The 23490-nt window shown below is 51.0% G+C and overlaps 1 protein-coding gene across 2 annotated transcripts in view; it reads left to right on the plus strand.

Annotated features, from left to right (window-relative positions):
* Positions 1-23490, plus strand: part of Kazn (kazrin, periplakin interacting protein) — a 979201-nt gene that overhangs the window by 837002 nt on the left and 118709 nt on the right. Inside the window, exon 1 of one of the 2 annotated variants that reach the window (XM_032895072.1) lies at positions 12233-12690. The exons of the other annotated variant lie outside the window; for it this stretch is intronic. Coding sequence (XP_032750963.1) covers positions 12483-12690 — 208 coding nt within the window. The 5' untranslated portion in view covers positions 12233-12482. Of the gene's footprint in view, positions 1-12232; positions 12691-23490 lie in introns of those variants that run through there. 2 annotated transcript variants of the gene reach the window in all.

The following is a 23490-nucleotide window of genomic DNA, read 5'->3' on the forward strand; positions in this document are numbered from 1 at the left end:
AAGGCCCCCAGCTTGGACTCTGAACACAGGAAACTGTCACTGTGGAGGAAGGGATGTTATATAACCATGAGCCCACAGGCTCTGGGAATGTGACCTTGTCTGGTTTTTCAGTCTTGGTCTGCCCACTTGGGAGGGACACAGTCCAGGAAGGTCTTCCTCCTGGGCAAAAGCAAGTGGTCCTCAGCTCCGTTAGAGTCTAGATGGGGGTCCTGGACCCCACCCGCTCTGCTCCTCATTCAGGAGGCCTAGGTGCTGTTTCTCATCTTGGCAGCAGCTGTGTGAGCTCAGGTGTGGGCCCCCGGTCCCATGGCCACACTTTGAGAACTACTCAGGGATTCGAGAAGCACCCTCCCGTGGGTCCTGGGTTTGCTGTGTGCCCACCCACCAAGTGTCTGAACCTCTCTGAGCCTCCCATCTCCTCTTACCCACACTGCTTTGTCTCTGAACAGCTAAACCACTCCTCGGGGTTGGGGGGGTGGGGTGCCTAATTACTGTTTGCAGGGAGCTGGGAGGTTTTTTTTCCCACAGAAGAAACAGGCCGCTCTTCCTCTGTTGCAACATGCTCAGAGCCACTGGGGAGCTGACTCTAGGGGAGAGGGGCAACTCAGCTTTAAAGTGCAGGCTAACATACCCAGGTCACTCATCTAGAAAGACTTTGCAGCATCTCAACTGACCTGGTCCTCTTAGGGACCATCTTGTTTCCTGTGCTAGTGGGTATCAAAGGCTCGGCTCACGCCCAGCATTTAGGCGCTAATGTCCCAGCAGTTATGACCAAACTCCACTCCATACCTGTAGCTATTTTTTTTCTTTCTTTCTTTTTTCCTCCTTCCTTTTACTTTTCGTCTTTTGGTCAGACCCTGAACTTCTGATTGTTCGGCCTCCGTCTCCCAAGTGCTAGCACTGCAGGCATACACACCCCCGTGCCCACTTTTATGGGGTACTAGGACTGGAGCCTAGGTCTTCGTACATGCCGGGCAAGCACTTACCAACTCGTGCTACATTCCCAGTCCTCGCGCCCACGGTCATTTCTCATCTCAGCATTGGACCGGGAGCATCCTATGCACCGGGGTCTGGTTAAGGACAGGCTTGGACTCTACACAAGGCAGGGTGCCAAATGTATATTCTTAAAGATTTATTTATCCATTGTATATGAGTACACTGCAGCTGTCTTCAGACACACCAGAAAAGGGCATCCGATCTCATTACAGATGGTTGTGAGCCACCGTATGGTTGCTGGGATTTGAACTCAGGACCTCTGGAAGAGCAGTCAGTGCTCTCAACCACTGAACCATCTCTCCAACCCCCCAAATGTCTATTCTGACCTCCGCATGCGTGTTAAGAAACAGGCCCAGGAGGGCGAGCGCGCACCCAAGTCAAGAGCAAGAGTAGATGAATGCTGAAGGTCTCGCTGCCTCCTTTCCACCCCGGAAGCCCTCTGCATTGCCCCAATGACCTTGAACTTAGGTTCCTCCCGCCTCTACTTCCTAAGCACAGGGACTCCCTCACCCTCAACACCACAAAGTCAGTGTGTTTCGTTTTTTCATATTCCTGCAAGCCTTGGTGACAGCAGAGACATTGGCGAAGACGCAGGGCGGGAAAGAAAAGCCAGGCCAACCGAGCAGAGCTCAGGAGTGCTGAGAACTCAGCAGAAACCGCCAGTGTTGCCGGACCCGTCCTGGGTCCTTGTGCCATCGCCTGCCTTGCTAGGATTTGCTTAGCTCCTGTGTTAGATGTTCTGTTCCCGATCTGGTGCTTCTGGAAAAAAATGGACCCTTCAAAAAAGCTGTGCGGAGGACTTCCAGTCACGGAGGCCTTCCCTTGAAGAACGTTGCTCTTCCTCTTCCTCTCTTTCACCTCCCAACTTTGAGAAAAGTGTTGTTTCCCACCATGTGGTCTCCATTGAGGTGAATCACCACCCTCCCCCCACCCCCACCCCACATCTCCACGCACCTCCCACCCCGCCACCCCTCACCATCCCACCACTCTGCACGTATACCCCCAGAGGCCCAAAAGTAACAGATTCAATGCAGGCGCGAAGTGCAGCTCTCAAGTGAGGGGGTGTTCTCTGTGGAACCGCCTCCCAGATCAGAGCAAGGCATATGCAGACCTCTAAACCAGCGGCAAGAGTCCAGGGACCCAGGGACCCAGGGACCCGGGAAACCTCTCCAGGGCGCTGGCTGTGTTTGACTCTTTGCTGCCTCCAGTGGCCACCATTAAAACTGCATGCTCACCTCCGACCTCAGGAAGGTGTCTGAGATCACCGGCTGGCTTCTGCAAAGCATTTTGACTTTCTGAGTATCCTGGGCAGGGGGATGGGGCAGAGCCTCACGGATGTCGCACCTCCACAGCCTAGGACAGGGCCTGGCCCTGGGGTGGCACTCACTGTTGGGTTAGTTTGTGACTGAAAACACACTTAGCTAAAACACTGGTCTCAGAACCGGGCTGCCTGAATTTGAATCCTGCTTTCACTTTTTTCTAGATTTGTGTCCAAAGAGGAACTTACTTAAATTCCCTATAGTTTATTATTCCTTATTGATAAAATGAAGGCTGTAATATTACTTATATATCTAATATTGCTTATATATCTAGGCTGGGGACTAAAGTGAGCATATATATATATGTATGTATATGTGTGTATATATGTGTGTATATATATGGCGAGCATGTATATGTATAATATTTTATCTACTATTATTGATCACCTTTAACAATAATGATCATGTTTGTCCACTGATGAGAAGGTAACATTTACATATTATGTACGCAGTAGGACCTGGCACAGAAGTGAAACTTCTATCAATAGTAACTTGTATCTTCGTGTGTGCGCACATTATGTATTTGTGTCTGTGTCTATGTGTGCACATGTGTGTGCAGGTGCATGGCTCTGTATTTGTGTATGTGTCTCTGTGTGTGTGCACGTGTGTGCAGGTGCATGGCGCAGTCCCACTTGATAGTTATTGGTCACGATCTCTGAGGCACGCTTTCTCACAGAACTGGAGTTCACTGATTCCGCAAGTCTCCCTGGCCAGCAATCCCCGCAGGATCTTCCTGTCTCTGCCTCTCGATACAGCGGCTACACTTCCACACCTGGCTTTATGAGGGTCTAAGACTTCCGTACGCAGATCTTTATGCAGCAAGCGCGTTACCTACTAAGCCTTCTCCTCAGCCACAGTAACTATTAGCTCTTCTTGGACACTAGCTGGGGTATGGCCCCTTGGGTGCCTTGCTGATGAACCTGATGGGGGCCAAGTCCCGGGACACAGGGCTTTTAAGATGAAGGGATGTGGTTCCCTTTGTGGCCACTGGGGGCAGCCATGAGTCAAGAGTGGCCAACTCACTGGGGAGAGCGGGGCTCTTGTTGAGTGTGCAAGGGTTGAGGCTTCGCGTTGTAGCGTTGTAGCGGAGGGCTTGCTTAGAATTTGTGAGACCTTCGACCTGGCCCTAGCACTGAGGAAAGAAACATGCCCTTATGTGGAAGGTAGGTTCCCTCAGCAACCTCACATCCGGTTACCATCCCCGATAATCCTGTTTTCTTATATAGAACATGAAGATGTAGCTTTCAAGCATGAGTGAGCACGGTCCCTGGGGTGATGACAATACTTAATTAGTCACACATATTGCTAAAGTAGTATGACGGCATTAGTGTGCAGCCAAACTGCGTGGGCCTGAGTCTCAGCTCCATCGGGCAGCGGCTGTGTGGCTTTGGGTAAGTGACTTGACCTCTCTGTGCTGGTGACAGTACCCTTAGCTCTGAGAGGAGGTCTATTGCATGAAAAGCACACAAAGTGGTGTCTAATGCATGTTAAGTGCTCTATAAATATTTGCCAGTGTTAGAGTAGCATAGATCTTTTGTTCTTAATGGTTTTGCTCTGAAAAGCCTCTGTCTTTTAAACTTCTGTTGGAAACCTCCTGCCCCTCACATAACAAGACTTAGAGGAGAAGAATAACAGGAAGCCCCAATTAGGAAGGGATTTATCCTCTCGTTGCAGAAAGAATCCATCTTGGAGCCCCGCACAGTGGCTCATATCTGCAGCCTCACCATTTGAGAGGCGGGGTCAGGAGGATCAGGAGTTTCAAGGAGATCGTATTTAAAGATAAAAAAAAAAATCTGAGCACCCTAGTACATACCTTTAATTCCAGAACTTAAGAGGCTGAGCCAACCGGACTCTATGAGTTCAAGGCCAGCCTAGCCTACCTAGGGCCAGGCCAGCCAGAGATATAAAAGGAGAGGTTGTCTCTAAAATATAAAACTAAAAGCAAAAACAATGACCAAAAGACTAATTTGAGGAAGGTGGGCTTTAATGGTTCATGTCTGAAATCTCAGCACGGAAAAACTGAGGCAGGAAGAAGAGGATTTCAACGTCATTCTGAGCAAGATAGTGAGTTCAAAGCCAGCCTGGGCATGAGACCCTGCTTTGGAAAGACTGGAGCTTGGAGTAGGTTGTTGTACCTGTCTGTGAGTGCGGCACTTGGGAGGTGGAGGCAGGAGGATTGCAAAGGACGTTGCTTGCCACCACACCTGACAACAACCTGAGTTGGATCCAGTCCTTGAGAGTTGCCCTCTGACCTCCACAAGTCCACACATGTACCCACAGGCACAACACACACACACACACACACGCACACACACACACACTCCACAGGGTAATAAAAATATTTTTTAAAAAGTACATAATGAGACCCTGTCTCAAAACAGCTGAGCAGCTGGGCACAGAGGCCAGCTACGCCCTGGAAAATGCTTTAATGCCCTGTGTTGTCTAGGGGTGGGACTCAGCCGCTGCCTCTAGATAGACCCTTTGGGGACCGTAGAAGGGACAAGACCATGGCCAGGGCATCGGGGACCCTGAGGAGACTGTCAAAGGGCCTGGTGAGCCTGTGACAGACTCACAAAAGATTCCAGCTCGCAGGGCAGATGGTGAAGGGGAGTTTGGGTCAAATCCTTCACCCACCCAGAGCCAGGTCTGAGCAGGGCTGGGAGAAAATCCCATCTAATCCTTCCTGCTGCACCTGTGCCCCAGAACCCTGCTGGGATCGCCAAGGAACCAGGAGGGGATCAACACTGTCCCCACCTGTGGCCTCAGTCACAGAGGCAGCCCAGGGCTTGCCAAAGGGCTTCGAAGTCCCTCCGGAGTCCCTTGGAGACAGCAGCTGCAGGGAGACTGTGTATCTCAGGAGCAATGACTTGTTACTTAGCTGCTCCTAAGAAATGTCCTCCCCTCCCCTCCCCGGAGCTGAGGTTTCACTGTGGCAGAGACGCAGCTCAGAGATTGACAGTCACCTCACCTCCCAGCAGCCCAGCCAGCAGTTACCACAGCACCACGCACTCAGGGAGACCAAAGCTCCACGGCTGAGATATTTGGCCTGAAATCTAGAGCATCAGAACCAGACATGAAACTTGCTGTTTGTTTCCAGAAACGATGTCTCTCTGGTTCCTGCCGTGGGAAGCTTCCAAAAGGTCCCCATGATTCCCACTTTGTTGTATCAACACTCCCATTCAGACTTCCCGGAGAGCACGAGGGACCTAGTGATGCACTCCGGGAATAGGATCTGAAAATGGTGATGGGTATCGTTGCTGTGGTGAGTTTCTGTGAGAGCACACTGGCTTTTGCTCTTTTTCAGAGCCCTCTAAGGGGCACGGGCTGCAACCCTGCAAGCAGAGGCTTCTGGGATTCCTCCAGGAGGGACCAAACCTCCACATGGGAGTGAGCTGGAAGCAGGTGCTTTCCAGGTGAACCTTGAGCTGACAGCAGCCCCAGCAGGCACATTGCTGCAGCGTACAAGTGACTTAGAACCACAGTGCTCAGCTGTCCCCCTCAAAACACACACACACACACACACACACACACACACACACACACACTATTCCTGACCATCCTTGTTTTGTATCACTGTCTGAGATGACATGTTACACAACAGGAGGAAACTAATGTACTTCCTGTTAATAATTGCAACATACACCCATGCACGCACTCACTCACGCACACGCGCTCACACGTGCACGCATACGTACAGACACACACATGCACACGTGCACATGTGCACATACACACCTCCGAGAGAGAGAGAGAGAGAGAGAGAGAGAGAGAGAGAGAGAGAGTAAAAAAGACAGATAAAAAGCTGGTCATGGTAGTTTCTTTTTCTTTTTTTTTTTTTTTTTTTTTTTTTGGTTCTTTTTTTTCAGAGCTGGGGACCGAACCCAGGGCCTTGCGCTTCCTAGGCAAGCGCTCTACCACTGAGCTAAATCCCCAACCCAGGTAGTTTACATTTCTAATCCCAACACCCAAGAGGAAGAAACAAAGATAAGGTGCTTGGACTAGTGTCAGCTAGATAGCAAATGCTAGGCCAGCCTAGCCTACACAAGACACCATTTTAAAAAACAAACACACAAAAAAGTAATGGGCCAGCCTAGAACCCGTCTACACACTCTCTAAGCCAATACTCCGCTTGCTTAGATGTAGAAATAAAAAACCATGTACCTGTGGTCACACACCACACAGGGCCCCAACACTGCAGCTAGCCCAAGTCTCCAGAGTCTCTGGAAGTCCTGCTGGAAAGGGAGTAAACAGGGGTGTCAGAAACCACACCCTCAGCAGGCTCACAGTTCATAGCACCCCGCTACGGCCCTTTGGAATCACTATGGCCACAGTTAAACCTGTTCTATAGGGGTTCACAGACCTGACTGATATCTTGGGTTCAACACCAGCACCACATAAAAGCAGGCCTGGGATCCCAGCATTAGAGAGGGAGAAGCAGGAGGATGAGAAGTTCAAGGTCATCCTTGGTTGCATCATAAACCTTCGGCCAGCCCGAGGCACCTGAGACCCTGAGGTGCCAGCACAGTGGACCAAGCGCTTGCCTCGTGAGCCTGGTAATGGGAGTTCTAGCCCCAGAACTTACTTAAGTGTGGAAGGAGAAAAATCAACCCCTCATAATTATTTTCCGACCTCCACACACAGGCTGGGGCATGTGCACACACGTTCATACACACCACACACACCAAAAAATTAATTCTTTTGTGTGTGTGTGCCAGATGTGGTAGTCTGGTCTTTATGGTGAGATCCAGAACAGCTAGAAAAATCCTATCTCAATAATAATAATAATAATAATAATAATAATAATAATAACAACAACAACAACAACAACAATAATTTTAAATGAAAAATGTTTTACTAGAAACACCCAGAACTCTCCAATAGACTCAAATGTATATCTTGAAGCAACCGGCCAATACAGTGGTGGATCCAAATAGGACCTTGCTGTGTTTTGTCCCTTAAGCCAATCTGTCTTACAGTGGTATCCTGTAATCTTAATGGAGTGCTCCTGGAAATGCAGAGGCTGATGCAAGGAACCACACTGAATCCTCTGTGAGCCCCCCCCCTTCCTGTCTCTGGTGGCTCCCTGCCGGCCTGAGGTCAGGGTCAAGGGATAGCATCTGGCCTCAGAGCCCAGACTAGAGCAGTCTCCACCCACTGGCTGGACCGTGGCTCTCCCTCACCTCTCTAACTTCTAAGCCATCAGCTCTAAACTGTCCAAACCATCAAACAAGTCTGCACGAGGCTCAATGGGAAGTCATCGACCCAACGGCCTCGGCCTTTCTGAGCTCCTCATCGTCCTTTCTGCCTCCTGCAGACGCCCGACCAGACGTGTGGGCCCTGAGGAAGGACAAAGCAAAGTGAAACCCAGGCATGGCTTCCTCCTGCACTGGGTTCCAGTAGGTCCTTTACGAGTGTGAATTTCTAGGTCTCCTAAAGCCCCTAGTTTGAAAATAATAACAATAAATAAATAGATAGGTAGATAGATTAATTGACCTGGATAAAATTCTTGTAAAAACCTGAGTTGGATATCCCCTCAAAACCCATGTTTTTTTTTTTAAAAAGAAAAAAGAAAAGATAAATAGGAAAGTGCTGTAGAGATGGCTCAGTGGTTAAGGACACCGACTGCTCTTCCATAGGTCCTGAGTTCAATTCCCAGCAACCACATGGTGGCTCACAACCATCTGTAATGGGATCTGATGCCCTCTTCTGGTGTGTCTGAAGACAGCGACAGTGTACGTGTATATATAAAATAAATAAATAAATAAATCTTTAAAAAAAAAAAAAAGGAAAAAAAAACCTAGGCACGAAGCACACCTGTGATCCCAGTATTGGGGAAAATAGGTGGATTCTAGGCCAGGAACAGACTGTCTCCAATAAATAAATAAGTAAGTGAGCAGAGTCTGAAGTCCTCAGCCTTCCTACATACATCAGCACACACATAGACCACAGGCAACTTGTAGATCTGCACAGAAAGGTCTCCTGGGCCCTGGGTGGTTTTCTCGGGCATGGCCAGGACTGTGGCCACTCCCTGTGAAGGAGACCATAGACATGTGCACAGGAATGTGGGTCAAGTGTTTCCCAGAACAGTCCTGAAGGAAGCACCTAGCAGAGAGTGTGCTAGTGGATTATGACGTCCAGCCTTGGCTAGCAGGAGACTGCCCCAGAGGCATGCTGTGAGCAGGAGACCTGGGGGAAGCCCAGGAATCTAGGGAAAGTGAACTGAACCCATCCTTAACATGACGTTCTTGTCTTTAGTGTGGGGTGTACAGACACACACACACACACACACACACACACACACACACACACACACACACACACACACGGTGAGCCAGAGCCTATCTTTGCTGAGTAAGGAGAGCAGGGGAAATTCCCCAGGGTTGTGACCTTGTGACAGGCCTGGGTGATTGACATGTCCCTGGGAAGTTTGTGTAAGCTTCTTCCAGGTTGTCCTGGAGAGAGCAGAGGTGGCCAGCAGGCAGCACAGAAAGCTCTAGGTGACGCAGTTGCTTCATTATTCTTCCTCTCTTTCTTTCCTATTCTTAAGGTGGTTGCTTTTGTCTTTAAGATTTATGTATTTTATATGTATAAGGGCTTTGCTTGTGTGTATGTATGTATGGACGCCACGTGGATGCCTGGTACCCAGTGAGGTCAGGAGAATGCATCAGATCCCCTGAAACTAGAGTTACAGATGCTCTGAGCGGCCATGAGACTTCAGGGACTCCACCTGGGTCCTCTGCAGGAGCAGCCAGTGCTCTTAGGTGCTGAGTCATTTCTCCAGCCCCGTGTTTAAAAAGAAGAAAACTATCAACGTCCAAAACTAAGATAAGTACCTGGAAACCTTGGTCCCATATTCTTGTGCAGGCAATCTACAGTCTTGTCCACGGCGACTGACCACAGTCCCCACCACGCCCTAGTGTTACCCGGAGATACCAAAGCCAAGCAACCATTCATGCTCTTGGGCTCTCTTCCCTTATCTGGGACTTAAGGGCGTGTCTCTAACAAGAATGGGAAAATAGGCTGGTGTATACCTCTAATCCCAATACTCGGGGAGACTCAGTGCAAGCTCGAGGCTACCCTCTGTTACATGGTGAGTGCTAGGGTGCTTAGGGCAACAGAATGAGGTTTTGCATTAAAAAGAGAAAACAAACCGGAAGTGGGGAAATAGAAGTTGGGCCCTAGGAGTTCACTGCATTTCAGCAACTGTAGGGAAAGAGTGTTCTCTGCGGAAGTGAAATTCTAAATGGTTTTGTTTTGTTGTTTTTTTTTTCCTAGACAGGGTTTGACACAACTGGGAACTCACTATACTGTCTAGGTTGGCCTAGCCTTCCTGCCCTAGCTTGCTGGACCATTATGCCCAGCTTTTGCAAAACATTTAGCAGACAAGGTGTCCTAGTGAGCTTTTCAGTGTTGCCATAATAAACACCGTGACCGAAAGCAATTTAAAGGAGGAAAGGGTTTATTTCCGCATGCATTTTTCAGGTCCCAGTCCGTCACTGAAGGAAGGCAGGGCAAATACGCCACACAAGAATTGTGGGAAAACACTGTTAGCTGGTTGCTCACGGAGTGATCAGGTGGTGTTCTCATGCAGTCTAGGACTGCCAGCCTAGAGATGGTTGAAAAGCTATTTCTCCGTCGCTGAAATGAGCCGATTCAAGCCAGTTTAGATTATATTAAATTCTGGCTTATTGGGAAACTGCTCTTGGGTGGGCCAGTTCACTGGCCCTAGGAAAGGAAGCTAAGAGAGTCACTACGGGAAGGGAGAGGGAGGGGAGAGGGAAGAGAAAGAGAGAGCAAGAGACCCAAAGGTCTGGATCATATAGGGAGGAGCCTCTGGGGGAAGGGAAGCCCAGCCTCTGGGCTGGAAAGTTCAGGGTTGGGGGCTGGGTCTGCCAGGTAGAGACTGAGGGATGCTGGGAAAACCTGGAGGCCAGGTCTGCTCTGGTATGTAAAATATTCACCTCAGCCTCTTGTCCCCAGGTCTGAAACCAAATAATGGTACCACCCATAATGGATCGGGCCCTCCCACATGTGTTATTAATCGAGAGGGCAGCCTACAGAGCTGCATACAGTCCCCGTATGACCCAGGCAACTCGTCAGTCAAGGTTCATTTTCCCAGGCAACTCTAGGTTGAATCTGGTTGACAATGAAAACTAACCAGGACTTCAGGGAAGGTTAAATCAAAAGGACACAGCCTGAATGCCCCATGAAACCTCCCTCAGTACTTCCTGCCTTCCTCTGGGTCTGTTTGTCTTGTCTTTTCTCACTCTTGTGCCTCTCCCCAATCCCAACACACATACTGGAGATGTCTCCAAGATGAGATTTCTCCAGGATCCAAGGCCTGGAAAGGGTGTTCCCCAGATTTTCCTGCCAGCATTCTGTCTAAACTCCACCCCCACAGTTACTGGCAAAGGCCAGGTATGCCCCGCCCCACAGTTACCTGGCCACAGCCAGGTATGCCTGATACGATAAAGGGGGCTACTTGCCCCCTCCTCACTCTCTTGCTCTTACCCTCTTCCACCTTTGTCCTTCTCGTCCCATTCCCTCCCCCCACATGCTCATGGTTCTTCTCTCTCTCTCTCTCTCTCTCTCTCTCTCTCTCTCTCTCTCTCTGCCCCTACTACTCTCTTAACTCCCCTCCCCATGCCCTGAATAAACTCTATACTATACCATGGTGTGGCTGGTCCCTCACAGGGAAGGGATGCCTCAGCATGGGCTCGCAAAGGCACCCCCTTTCCCCGCACCTCACCACACCTCCATAGAACATATCCCCCCTCTCTTTCTCTCTATATAAACACATCATTTCCACCTCCAGGGGTTCAGAATAAGCTTTTCTATTCTCCTCATTCTTGCAAAGGCAGATGGCTTGAGGACCTGCTGTGGCTTGGTGCTGGGCCCATGTCCATCCTCTGGAAGGGCTGGGTGTTTAAGCCACGGGCAGTCTTCTCGTACTGTTGGGGACACCAGCAGCAGTCCTTGGCCTGCCCTTGTGCCCTCCATGATGATCAGGGTCAGAGTTCGGGATGGGGGAAGAGGGTCCTGTCACCATCGCATCATAGTCTTCCCAGCTGGGCTCCGTTCCCAGGGGGAAGAGAATAGAATGGAAGCCTTCTCAGTAATATCCAAATCACTGAGGTTGAGGAGAGATGGAGCTTCTCCCCCATGGTCCAAAGAGTGACTTAAAAAAAAAGGTTTCAGACTTGGAGGCAAGCTATTTTGTTCCCATAGCTTATTGGAGACTAACAGCTTGGCAGAATGGGACAGCGAGAGTCACGGGTCATAGAACCTCGCTTGGGGTCCACGCGACTCGGTTTAGAAGGAGTGGGAGTGGTGGTGAGCTCAGGAATGCTTCACCTGGCTGTGCTGCTTGGCTCCCTGGAGTCTACAGGGAGGGAAAGCCAGCCCCTGGCTCCTGGGGCTGTGGGGAAATAATTAGTCCCTCTAAAGAGCATTGTAATCTCAGATCAAAGGGGTCTCCCAGCTGCAAAGCACTTTACAGGCACATGGCCAATCCCTGAAACACCCACTCCTGGCCGCTCCAGTGCTGGGTGAACACCCTCCAAAGTATCATCTTGTCCTGAGCCTGACTGCCCTAGCAAACCTCTGACCCCTAAGGCTAAAGCATCACTTCCCCGGCCACCATACCGCCAGGCCAGGCACAGGCCTGCAGCCTTTCTTCTGACGCACTCAGACTCGAGTACGGTGACTCTAGATTCCTGGGACACCAACATCCACCTTTTTCATCCCGAGTTTCTCTAGGAAGGGCTGGAAAGGTGTGGAGGAGCGGGAGGAACGGGAGAAGTGGCCTGGGGCCAGACGCATGGGGAGGGGCAGTAGGCGCCAAGGAGGAGGGGTCGTGGGCGTGGTCGGATAGAGGGCGTGGCGTGCGAGAGGGCGTGTCCGGGGTGTGGCCAGAGGGTACCTCGGCAGCCCGGAAGGAGCGGGAGGAGGAGCCCCCTTGATCTGGAGTTGTTCCCACGTGAGAAGATCGCGCTGGATTCCTCTGGTGCGGCGGCCGCAGAGTGCCCGGCGCCCGGTGGGGCTGAGATCACTGGCCGGGCGCGCGTGGTCGGCCCGATGCGGCGGCGACTCGGAGGTCTGTGAGCCGGGCGTCCGCCGTCTGAGCCCCGCGCGCCGCCGTGGGGTCTCGCGTCCCGGTCACCCGGGATGCGGGCGGCCGATTCGGGTTCATGGGAGCGCGTCCGCCAGCTTGCGGCACACGGCCAGCCGGCTCCGTCCTGCGGGCGGGATACCGGGCCCGCGCGCGTCCCGGACCTCGGAGCCTGCAAGCTATGCGCGAACGCTGCGGGGCCCCGAGATCAGCAGGGATCTGGGGCAGTTCCCGATGCAGCCGATGGCTACAGCAGCCAGCCGGGTAGGTGCTCGCGCGGTCGGGAGGGTGGCGTGGTTGCAGGCCCCGGAGTCCGGGAGCCGCCGGGGCTGGGCGCGCGGGGGCGCTCGGGGCCGGGAGCTCGGAGCTCCTAGTGGCAAAGTTGTGTCCTAGGAGCGCCGGGTGGGTGCGGCCCGGAGGCGCACTGGAGTTTTTCAGCTTGGGAGCTGGGGTCTTGGAGTTCTTTGGCAACACCACTCCTCCCTTCTGGAACCTCAAAAGGACTGCAGGGAGAAAGGTCAGGGCCGTGCCTGTCAGGGTCCTGTGATCCCATGGCGCCTGAAGACTCAGCTCCGTGCTGAACTCCAGAGCGTGGGAAAGGGGCTATCCAGTGCAAAATCCGTACGGGCCCCTCGTGAATTCTTCAGCTTAGGTGTTGGGTTCTCGCGGGGCTATTTGGCTCCCTGACTCAAGCGTCCCAAAGCACTACAGGGAGAGAGGTCAGATCTGTTTGTCAGGATCCTGCAAGCCTGTGGTTCCTGCTGGGCTCCTGGCTGGACCGGGAGCAAATGTGAGTAAGGGGCTAGCTCAGTGCAAAGTTGAGGAGACCTCCTGTACTGTGCCTGTAACCCATCTGGTAGCCTCGCTCTCCCCACTCGCATTTGCTCAAGCCAAGAGTTGGCTACGTTGGCAAACACTTTTTAACTCCAGCGGTGGGGAGCTCAAGCTTTGAGCTCTAATTGCGTGTGCTTGGCCGATCCGTCCCAAGTGGAGTACAGTATAGTTCTGTGTTAAAATTCGCCCAGTGGGTGCGCCCATTCCCGTCTCAGTTGTCTCCCTCCACCCGCCCCTAAGTTAAGTCATGGGTTGGGGGAGGAACCTTGGATCCGCCTGACTCTGAGCAAGGAAACAATTTAGATGTAAGTCTGCGAGCTTTTCCGAGAAGTCTGCCATCCTTCAGTTTGAACTTCTGAACACTTTTCCAGGAACAACGGAAGTGCACAGGATTGTTTGAATTGTTACTATTTTTAAATTATTGAACACCTTACTGTGTTGTAGTACTTTTCGTGCAGCGTCCTGAAACCCTACCTGGTATCCAGGCTGTATTCTCTCCGTGCAGATAGGGACAGGAAAATCCAGAGACTGAGCCCTAAAACTGACTTAGGAGTTCTGTCGCTATCTTACACCTTGGTGTTGGCATTTCAGATTTTATTTTGTCTAAGGCGGGGTCTTAGGATGTAGCCCAAACCGACCTTGAACTCCAGATCTTCTGCCGTACTAGGCAATGGCTACCAGGCCCGGCTTGGGCACCTCAGATTCTGTCTGTTGCATGGCAAAGACTACCAGGCTGATAACTCTTCCAGGCAGGGAGCTCCTGAGCTGTTGAACCCACAGAGTACCTGCCAAATAATTCTTTCCTCTGAGAAGGAGCCAGCTGAGATACAGCAGCAGCTCACAGGCTAAGCATCTTTTTAAGACTCAGTTTACTCACCATGGAAATGGGTACTCACTAACAATCATGCAAAAGACACCCGTGTCAGCAGCTACCTGTGTGGCACATAGGCGTCATTCCAGGTACTCAGGAGGCTGAGACAGGAGGATGGTAAGTTCGAGGGCTGCCTGTGCTGCAAAGTGAGTCAAGGCTACCCTGGGCGTTTTAGCGAGACCCTGCCTCAGAATAAAAGGTATGACCCAGCTTAGTGGTAGGGTACTTGCCCAGTGTTTGAGGATCCAGATTTGGTCTCCAGCATAAAGGAGAAAACGGGCAGGCGAGATGATTTGGTGGGAAATGGCACTTGCTGTCATACCTAAGGACTTGAGTTCCATTCCCCAAGGGTCCACACAGTGAAAGGAGAGAGTTGTCCTGTGTACCCCCCCCACTTCCATACATATATATTCACACATGCATACAATATGTGTGTTGTGTGTGTGTGTGTGTGTGTGTGTGTGTGTGTGTGTGTGTGTGTGTGTAGAGAGGGGCAAGAGCAGCTGAGAAATCACCCAGCCTATGTCACAGCAGGTACATGACAAATACTAGTCCTGGCATTTTCATACCTGGCATACCTGCTGACCTACCTGTCTCTACCCCAGGGACTCAGTTTCCCATTAGGCTGTGACACTGCCTGCCTGTCTCTGCCCTTTTGAACCGTGTGTGTCATGATGACGTTTGCCCCATCTGTAAAAAATGCTTCAGGGAACTGAGGCCAATGTGTTGTGGCTATGGATGCTGTTAATTATGTAAACGCGTGGAAGATGGCTGGGTGGAGATACGGCTGTTGACTTTTGTGTCTAGATGGGCTCCATTCCTGTGTTTGTGATAACAGTATCCTAATGGCATGCTGGGAATGGGAAACGCCTCCCTCTCACATCTGAGACTAGTTACCCGTTTTCCACAGCCCCTCCCTCATTGCATGTCCCTATAGGGAAGAGGGTGCAGGAGATGGCCTTTCCCAGCCCAAGGGTTGCATTCCCGCTGGAGACAAGGGGGCCCCAGCTTTTCAAAAAAAAAAAAAAAAAAAAAAAAAATGCTGACCTTTCTCCAATTCACTACGATCTTCAACTGTCTCCCTTCCTCCCTCTCTTTTTCCTTCTTCTTTCTTCTTCTTTCCTTCCTTTACAGGGTCTTCCATAATCTAGTCAAAATCCATATGTAGTTGAGGATGACTTTCGATTTCTGACCCTCCTGACTTAAACAGCCTGAGCACTGAGACATCCAGGTTTAGGTGGTGCTGGGACTCGAACCCAGGACCTCGTCGTGCACACTAGGCAAACACTTACCTTGAGCTACATCTCCAGCCCCCTGTGGCTGGTCCTTTTTAATTTAAGCTTGAATTTATTTTTATTTAGGCACGTGTATCTGTGTCCCTATGCACAGAGGAGGGGATCAGATTGCCTGGAGCTAGAGTCATGAGTGGTTTGTGAGCCGTCCGACGGGCGCTGGGAGCTGAACTCTCAAGAACGGCGTGCACTTTTAACCGCTTAGCTGCTTTTGCACCCCGGTGGCTGGCTTGTCTTCAAGGACAGAGAGTCTCAATGATGGCTGGATGCTGGCAATAGCCAGTACGGAAGTGGTTTCTGTTTATGGGAGTTTTCTTCTAGGAAGGAAATGGGAACTCTTTGCCTTAGGACCGCAAGCTGAAGCTGTTGGGGGAAGTAAACATTCCAGTCAGTCTGTGCGGCCACTGTCCTTAGATTCTCCACTGTTTGTACCAAGCTGGGCACAATGCTCAGTTCAAAGATCTGAAGAGATGCCTTACTGGATAAGGCAGTCTGAGAATGGACACTTTGCCTCAGGATGGAGGTCTGGGCACTTTGACATTGCCCTGAGATCCACGGAGTGGTCATGCTAGGGAGGGTGCTAGCTCTGACCGCCAGTAAATGGATCCACGACCAGAGCAGAAGATACAAGCCACCAGCTGCTTGTATAGTCCACGCCCCACTTCTCCCCAGTTCCCTCTGACCCCGAGGTACCTGTGAGACCAGTGTGCCTCTCGATGATGTGGGAAATCATCGTCTGAGTGTGGGGCGAGTGAACCAGATGCCTACTGGGTGTTCTTAAACTGGGAATTGAATTGAATTGACCCGCCAGCCATTGTCACTCATTCAGTCCCAGTCCGAACACCTGCTGAGCCAGGTGCTGTTAGAGCTGTCAGCCTTACAGTAGCAGAAACCACTGCAGTCCCGTTTCCAGGGCGCTTAGACTCTGTGGGAAGAGATTTCCCATAGGCAAATGTGTCCAAGATAGACATGTCCCAGGACCAGAAGTGCAGTGCAGAAAATGGAGCTGGGAGGGGATCTGGCTGGTGGGACTTGGGGGATACCTAGTGTTAGAGAGTGTGGTCAGAGATGAAGGCCTACGAAGTGAGGCTTTTGGGTGCCGAGACTCTAAAGCAAGGGATTGCAGCTAACATTCCTCTCTGTGAACTAGACCCTCAATCTCTCTACATCTGAACTTGGTGGGTTTTAGTTCGTTTTTTGTTTCTTTGTTCTTGAGACAGGATTCCCTCTGTCCCAGGCTGGCTTCAACTCACTGTGTACCCTCCTTTGAATTACTTTCAAAGTGCTGAGATTGAAACCTGGGCCACGATGTCTGGTTTATACTATAGCTTTTGTACCTCTTGGTAAAATTTAATTTTTTTTGTTTCATTTTGGTTTGGTTTGGTTTGGGTTTTTGTTTCCAGACAGGAATTCTCTTGTGTAGCCCTGGATGATCTGGGACTCATTCTGTAAACCAGTCTGGCCTCGAACTCAGACATCTTCCTGCCTCTGCCTCCCTGGTGCTGGGGTTAAAGGCATGCACCAGCCACCACCACTCACCGCGTAAGATAAAAAATTGAGAGAGAGAGAGAGAGAGAGAGAAAAAGAGAGAGAGAGAGAGAGAGAGACCCCTCACGCCATTCTAAAAGCTCTGTACAGACTGAGCTGTATCCTAAATCCTAGCCCAACCCTTTCTGAAATCTTTGAGACATTGTTACCTTTCCTTTCCCTCTTGTTTCTCACTGTCAGGGCTTAGTATCCAGTTAGTGTACCCTGGGGCACCTGTTCCCTTGAGCCCTTCTCTGCATAAACTAAACAAGAAAGCTTGTCTTAAATTGTTCTCAGAATAACCTGGAATAGGTGTGGCTACCAAGGAAACCTGGTGCTTGGAAAAGTTGAGGGACTTGCCCAAGGTCACACAGGCAGCGGGTAGCTCCTCCTAGGAGTGCGCTAACCAGGTTGACCTCAATCTCGGAGAAAGGGAAAAACCTTGTGAGAACACTCAAGGAAGCAGACATTAATAAACTTAAGAGTTTTTTTTGGGGGGCTGGAGAAATGGCTCAGTGGTTAAGAGAACCGACTGCTCTTCCCAAGGTCCTGAGTTCAAATCCCAGCAACCACATGGTGGCTCACAACCATCTATAATGAGATCCGATGCCCTCTTCTGGTGTGTCTGAAGACAGCTACAGTGTACTCCTATATAATAAATAAATAAAACATTAAAAAAAAAGAGTTTTTTTTTCCTTTTAACTTGTTTGTTTGTGGGAGGGGTTGTTTGTTTTCCAGGACAGGCTTTCTTTGTGCAACCCTGGCCATCCTGGACCAGGCTGGCCTCAAACTCTTGAGATTCGCTGGATTAAAGGTGTGAGCCGCCATCGCCCAGCTCCTTTTAAATGTTTATCTTACAAAGAGCAAAAAGTCTGCCTTCTCCACACACGTGGCTTCAGCAGCACCAGCCTTCCTCGATCTAGCTTTAGCAAGACATCCTTCTGTTACCCGCTCTGCAAAAGCCTTCTGCTAGGAAGAGGTTTCGATAGCATTTTCCCTCCACACCAGGCACTGGGACACTCCTAGCAGCCCCCTACAAAGATCAACTGGCTTCCTTTACTATCCCCATGCAGCAGGGCAGGGTGGAGGTCACAGGACCTAGGCTGTCCAGGTGATCAGAGGTATAAACCACTTTGAAGATTGTTTTCCCAGGGACCCTTGCAGTGGTTCAGTGCTTTGGACCGAATCTTATTCTTGGCCAGGGCAAGTGCAGGTTTAGACATAAATACGAGCCGGTTAGGATTTCTGGATTATGCTTCTTACAAGCTGTGTGCCATCCAATAAGTTACTGAACGTCCCAAGACTCAGTTTACCCTTCTGTAAAGTGGGGAGTGCTTTTATACCCACTTGAGTTGAAGCTTGAACAGGAGTCTAATTGTTGGCCTGTTTTTCTGTGGGCCCTGGTGCTATTGGTGCCACCAGGAGACGGGGGAATTCTCGAGGTCTAAAAGGGCTTGACGTGTATGGAGCTGTGTGTGACAGTGTGTGGAGCTGTGTGTGACATGCCACCTATATCATTGTAGTCAGGGCTGTTGAGGGTTTTTTTGGGGGGTTTTTGTTTGTTTGTTTTTTGGTGTGTGGTAGTCTCCTACAGCTCAGGCTTGCCTAGTATTCTCTATGCAGCCAAACAACCTTGAACTCCTGATCCCTGCCTCTTTCTGCCCTCCCCCTGTTGCTGGGATTCCCAGGGTGCATCACCAGGCCAGTGTATATTGGGATTTGGTCAAGCAAGTGTTTGGCTGCCGCCTTGCCCTTGTGAGTCACTGGAGAATCTCCACAGTGGTTGCAAACAGTCTTGATTTTCTAAGTAATATTCCAGTTTGAGTTACCTGGTCCATTTGTCACTCGATCTGCTGGAAGGAGGGTTTATGCTTCTATTCATCGTCTCAAGGAAAGCGACACCTCCCACCCTGAGGTCCGCCTCTGCCATCATGATTAGCTTGTTCTCCCCACCCCCACCCCCTGGAGCTGAGGACCGAACCTAGGGCCTTGCGCTTGCTCTACCACTGAGCTAAATCCCCAACAACCCCCCCTGCCCCCCCCCGCCTCTGCCATCATGATAGGGTAAGTTGTCACAAATGTTAGATCAGGTGGATTTGCGAGCGAGCCGACAGGCTTTTGCCCCAGCAGATAAACCAGCACATCGTTAAAGCTGGCCAAAGCAATCACACAGGAGCCCAGTGTTGTGAGTCACTAAGGGCTTAAACACTCTAGAGAGGGGAGCCAGGCTGGGGAGGTGTGCCCAAGCGTGTGCATGTAGTTATTTCCCCTCAGTAAAGGCGTTGGATGTCATGTGTGTCAGATGAGTGCCTTCCAGGGAGGGGGGACGTCGGGATCACCGCCAATTCTCAGGGGCCACCTCCTCTGCAGTCCCTGTGCAAGCCTTCGTGGTGGTAGAGACCTCAGGTTTTCTCTCGTTTGCTGCTTGGATGCTTTCAAAAGAGGCCAGATGGAGGACTCTGCTCAGGGTGATTCCGCTCAGCTCTTGCCCAATATCCACGGCCCTGCAGATGCTGTAGAAACCCCTGATCTGGAAGAAATTCCCAGCCAGGTGGGAACTGCAGGTATGTGAGACCCGATGTCTCAGCCCTGGCCTGGAGACACTGAATCCTGGCTGTGCAGAAGGGGCCCAGGGAGGGCAGTGTGGTGTCTGTCCCCTCGTCCATGCTAGATTTGAGGGAGTGTACCAGGAAACACCCACCACCTGGCACCTGGTGGCTGATCCGCAGGTGCCTGGATTAGGATGGTGGCACAGGCTAGTTTGGGCTGTAACTTTATCGCAGGCATTGAATGTTTCATGCCTTTTAATTGTGTGGAAGCTTCGGAAGGCTCTCCCCAGAGAATGACAAAGAAGGTGCAAACAACAGCCGGGTCTCCTGGGAGCTTTGTTCCCACACCTACCTACACAGCCCTGACACCAGACTCCTAACTTTGAAACCCTGTGCACTGAAGCAGGGAAGAATGTGCCCTTTCCCCAGGACAGCGAAGAATGTGTTCTTTCCTTAGGGCATTTGCCAAGATTCAAGTTTTGCTCTGATGCAGGCGCTAAGGTCTGTTGATCCCCATGGCCAGGAGACAGCTGGCATTCTCCCCATCTTACAGATGAAACCGTTGAGGCCCAAAGAAGTTATTGGATACTAAGCGTCTGTTCCAGATTGCCTTCTGCACAGCAAGGCCATCATTCTCGGTGGTTTGGGCCACAGCAGAAGTCAAGATCCTGGGAAAACCGTGGTCTTTCCTTTCTGCCTTTCTGTTTTTAATTTTAGCTTTGTTTCCTTTCTGAGACAGGGTCTCATGCAGCCCAGGGCTGGCCTTGAACTTGGTTATGGCAGAGGATGACCATGAGTTTTTAGACCTCCTACCGTCTATCTCTCAAATGCTGGGACTGTAGGCTTATTCTGGGGTGTGTGGGTGTGTGTGTGTGTGTGTGTGTGTGTGTGTGTGTGTGTGTGTGTGTGTGTGTGTGTGTGATGTCTCTCTCTCTCACTACACTAGTCAAGCCTCACACTTAGCCCTCCTGCCTCAGCCTCCCTAGTGCTAAGATAACAGGTGTGAGCTGTCGAGCTGGCCTATGGGCTGTTCTCTCAGGCCTGTAGTTCCCAGAGCTGTTCCTACCTCTGTGTCCTTGAGAAAATCCACCCATAACCCCCGCCCCCAAACCCCACCGGAATCTCACTAGTAGTGGATCAGTGCTAGGAGAGTGTTCTGTCCCCACCTGCCTTTGCTGTTTAGGAACCCAGAATGCAGACCCTTGAGCGGGGAACCTAAAGGCCGGGCTAAGTAAATCTCTTCTGTGGTGCGGTGTGGAAGCTGAAGCCTGGGAAGGGACAGACGCCCGGAAGCCATGACTAGTGGTTTTCAGGGTCAGGTGGGTTCTAATGAAAGTCATATGAGGCCCTTGGGATATAGTCTTCCTCCCTCTTCATTGATCTCCCAGGGGTCTGAAACTGCTGAGACAGATCACAGTAGTCTGGGGTGCTGGTTACCATGAAGGGTTTGTATTGTTTGTTTCTTAGCCGTGGCTCTCCCAGGCTGGTAGAGAAGTAACCTTGTAGCTGAGGATGACCTTGAATAATTATAATGACAATAGCAACAACAACAATAATAAATCCAGAAGTAACCTTGTAGGTGAGGATGGCCTTGAATAATTAATAATAATAATAATAATAATAATAATAATAATAATGAACGAATTCTCCTTCCCTTTGCCCCTCTTATTCCTCCTCTTCCTCCTCCTCCTCCTTTTCTTCTTCTGAGGCAGGGTCTCTGTAGGTAGCCCTGGCTGACCTGGAACTTCCTAAGTAGATCAGGCTGGCATCGAACTTACAGAGACAGTAGAGTGCTCAGACTACACTGGCACTCACTCCCACACCCCCACACCACTAAGCGAGGGTTCTAAGTGTTTCAGATTCAAAGCCCCGAGTGTTTTGTTGTTGTGATATATCCCCTTTGGGAAACGGGCTCTTATTTTAGGCTAGCCTTGAACTTCTAACCCTCCTGCGTCCACCTCCCAGTTCCTAGGACTACAGGCTCATGGCTATACCGTTGTGTGTTTGTTGTTGCTCTATGCAATCCTGGGGATGCAACCCATGGCCCTGTGCATGTTGGGCAAGCACTGTACCGGCTGAGCTACATTCCAGCCCTGCGTTTTGACACAGGATTCCACAGACCAGACTTTGAAGACTTGCCCTTTGCCTTTTGGGCGGGGTCGGGCATTCTGGCTTCCCTGAATCCTAATATCACTACCAGCAGTCTTTCTGTCTCCTATGGGTGTCAGTAGTGGACACAGCCTAGTTAAACTCATGACTAGGTTAAGCCCCCTCCTCCCTCCATTTTCAGCCATGCGCTCGCTGGCTTCCGTTCTTAGACTCTCCATAGATGGACCACATGGATCGGTTCCTGGTCTTGTGAGCTCAGGAGCCCCTGCTGTGCTAAGACAGACAGCAGGGCACTCAGTTGCCCTACGTGGGGTCCGCCCAGGGCGGCCCACAGTGTTCTAGTGCCTTCTGTTGAAATGCTGTCCCTGGCTGTCCAGAGCCAGTGCCTGGCTGAGTGCTAAGGAGACAGAGGAAGCCAGTTCTTGTTTGCAATTCTTCCATTCTTCAGTTCTTCTGGTCCCCCAAGCCACCGGTGGAGCCTGTTTTTCCAGCCTTTCAGAGCCCAGCCTCCACCCGCCCTGCCCCACGTCCCCTTGGACACTTTTGTTGCTGGTGCTAAGGTTCTGTGGAAGCAGACTCGTTTAGCCGTGCGCCTGTCCGTGCTCCCTTCAGCCACCTCACATTCCTCTCTGCCTTGGGGAGGACCACCGTGAGGGCTGCCTCCTTCATAACCTTGGGAACTTTCTCTGTACCCTTAGGGGTCAGGGACTTGGGTATTGATGGGTAGAAACCCCTGTTTTGGATCCTCTGCATGCTGAGCCCCAGGCTGAGTCGATTTAAGTCAATTCTATGGTCCAGGCTGGTGCTGGACATCCTTCCATTTACAGGTTCAAAATTGACGTTTGTTTATTTATTGACAAGTGCAAAGGCCCGTGGATACCTTTTGGGAATGGCTTTTGCCTTCAACCACGTGAGTCCCTGGGACAGAACTCGGGTTTTCAGGCTTGGAGAGGATTGTTGTAGCCGTTGTTGTTAGTTTGTTGAAACAAGGGTTTGCCCTGTGGCCTAGGCTTACCTTTAGCTCCCGATCTTTCTGCAGCCACCTCCCAAGTGCCAGGATTGCAGGCTGTGTCACCTGTTTGGCTGTGCAGTTGTAGCCTCTTTAAGGGGGTGGGGACAACTTGGTCTCTTATCACCTCTTGGCCATGATGTATTATTTGTGACTGCCTAGCTTTGAGTCCCCTCCTTATCCCGAGGATCTGCCTAGGGCAGAAGGTGGCCTGGGTTTCACTGGGAGGCGGGGCTTCTCCAGGGCTCAGGGCACCAGGCAAGGCCCTGTGATGCCTTCTCAGGGCATCAACCAGCCATGATTTGTTCATGTTTGCTTCCAGTCTATGTGCTGGACTACCTTGCCCTGGATGACCTTTCTGTCTCCCTTCAGATAATGCACCAGGGGATGGATTCCTGGGGTTTGTGGCTCTATACCCACCCACACACCATGGGTACTTCTTGCTGCTTGTGGGCTTCTAGTGTGGCCTGAGCTGGGAGTAATCACTGACCCAGAGCACCCTTTTGTGGGGCAGATTCCCACAGCGTTCCATTAAAGTCCCGAAGTCAGGTAGGCGGGCAGCTCCATCTATGTCTTTCTTGGGCTCCTCTGAGGTCCTTCTGCTACTCTGGTAGCTGAGAAAGAGGCAAGCTCGCATTCTGGATGCTCCCTGTCAAAAGCAGAAGCTCACCCTGGCTTCTGTCACCGACGTAAGGCTGTCCGTACAGGATGCTTTTTCTCCTGTGGTTCTTCAGGTGTGGCTACAAGTGTCTGCCCTGTGGGAATGTTCTAGAACGGACCCTCTCTTTATAGTGTTAATACAAAACCCTGCTCTTTGGAAGAGTTTATTCTGAGCCACATGCGAGTGCCCAAGGCCCCGGGGGCCCTGAGTGG

This window comes from Rattus rattus, chromosome 1 (assembly GCF_011064425.1).
Source record: "Rattus rattus isolate New Zealand chromosome 1, Rrattus_CSIRO_v1, whole genome shotgun sequence".
In the NCBI taxonomy this organism is placed as follows: domain Eukaryota; kingdom Metazoa; phylum Chordata; class Mammalia; order Rodentia; family Muridae; genus Rattus; species Rattus rattus.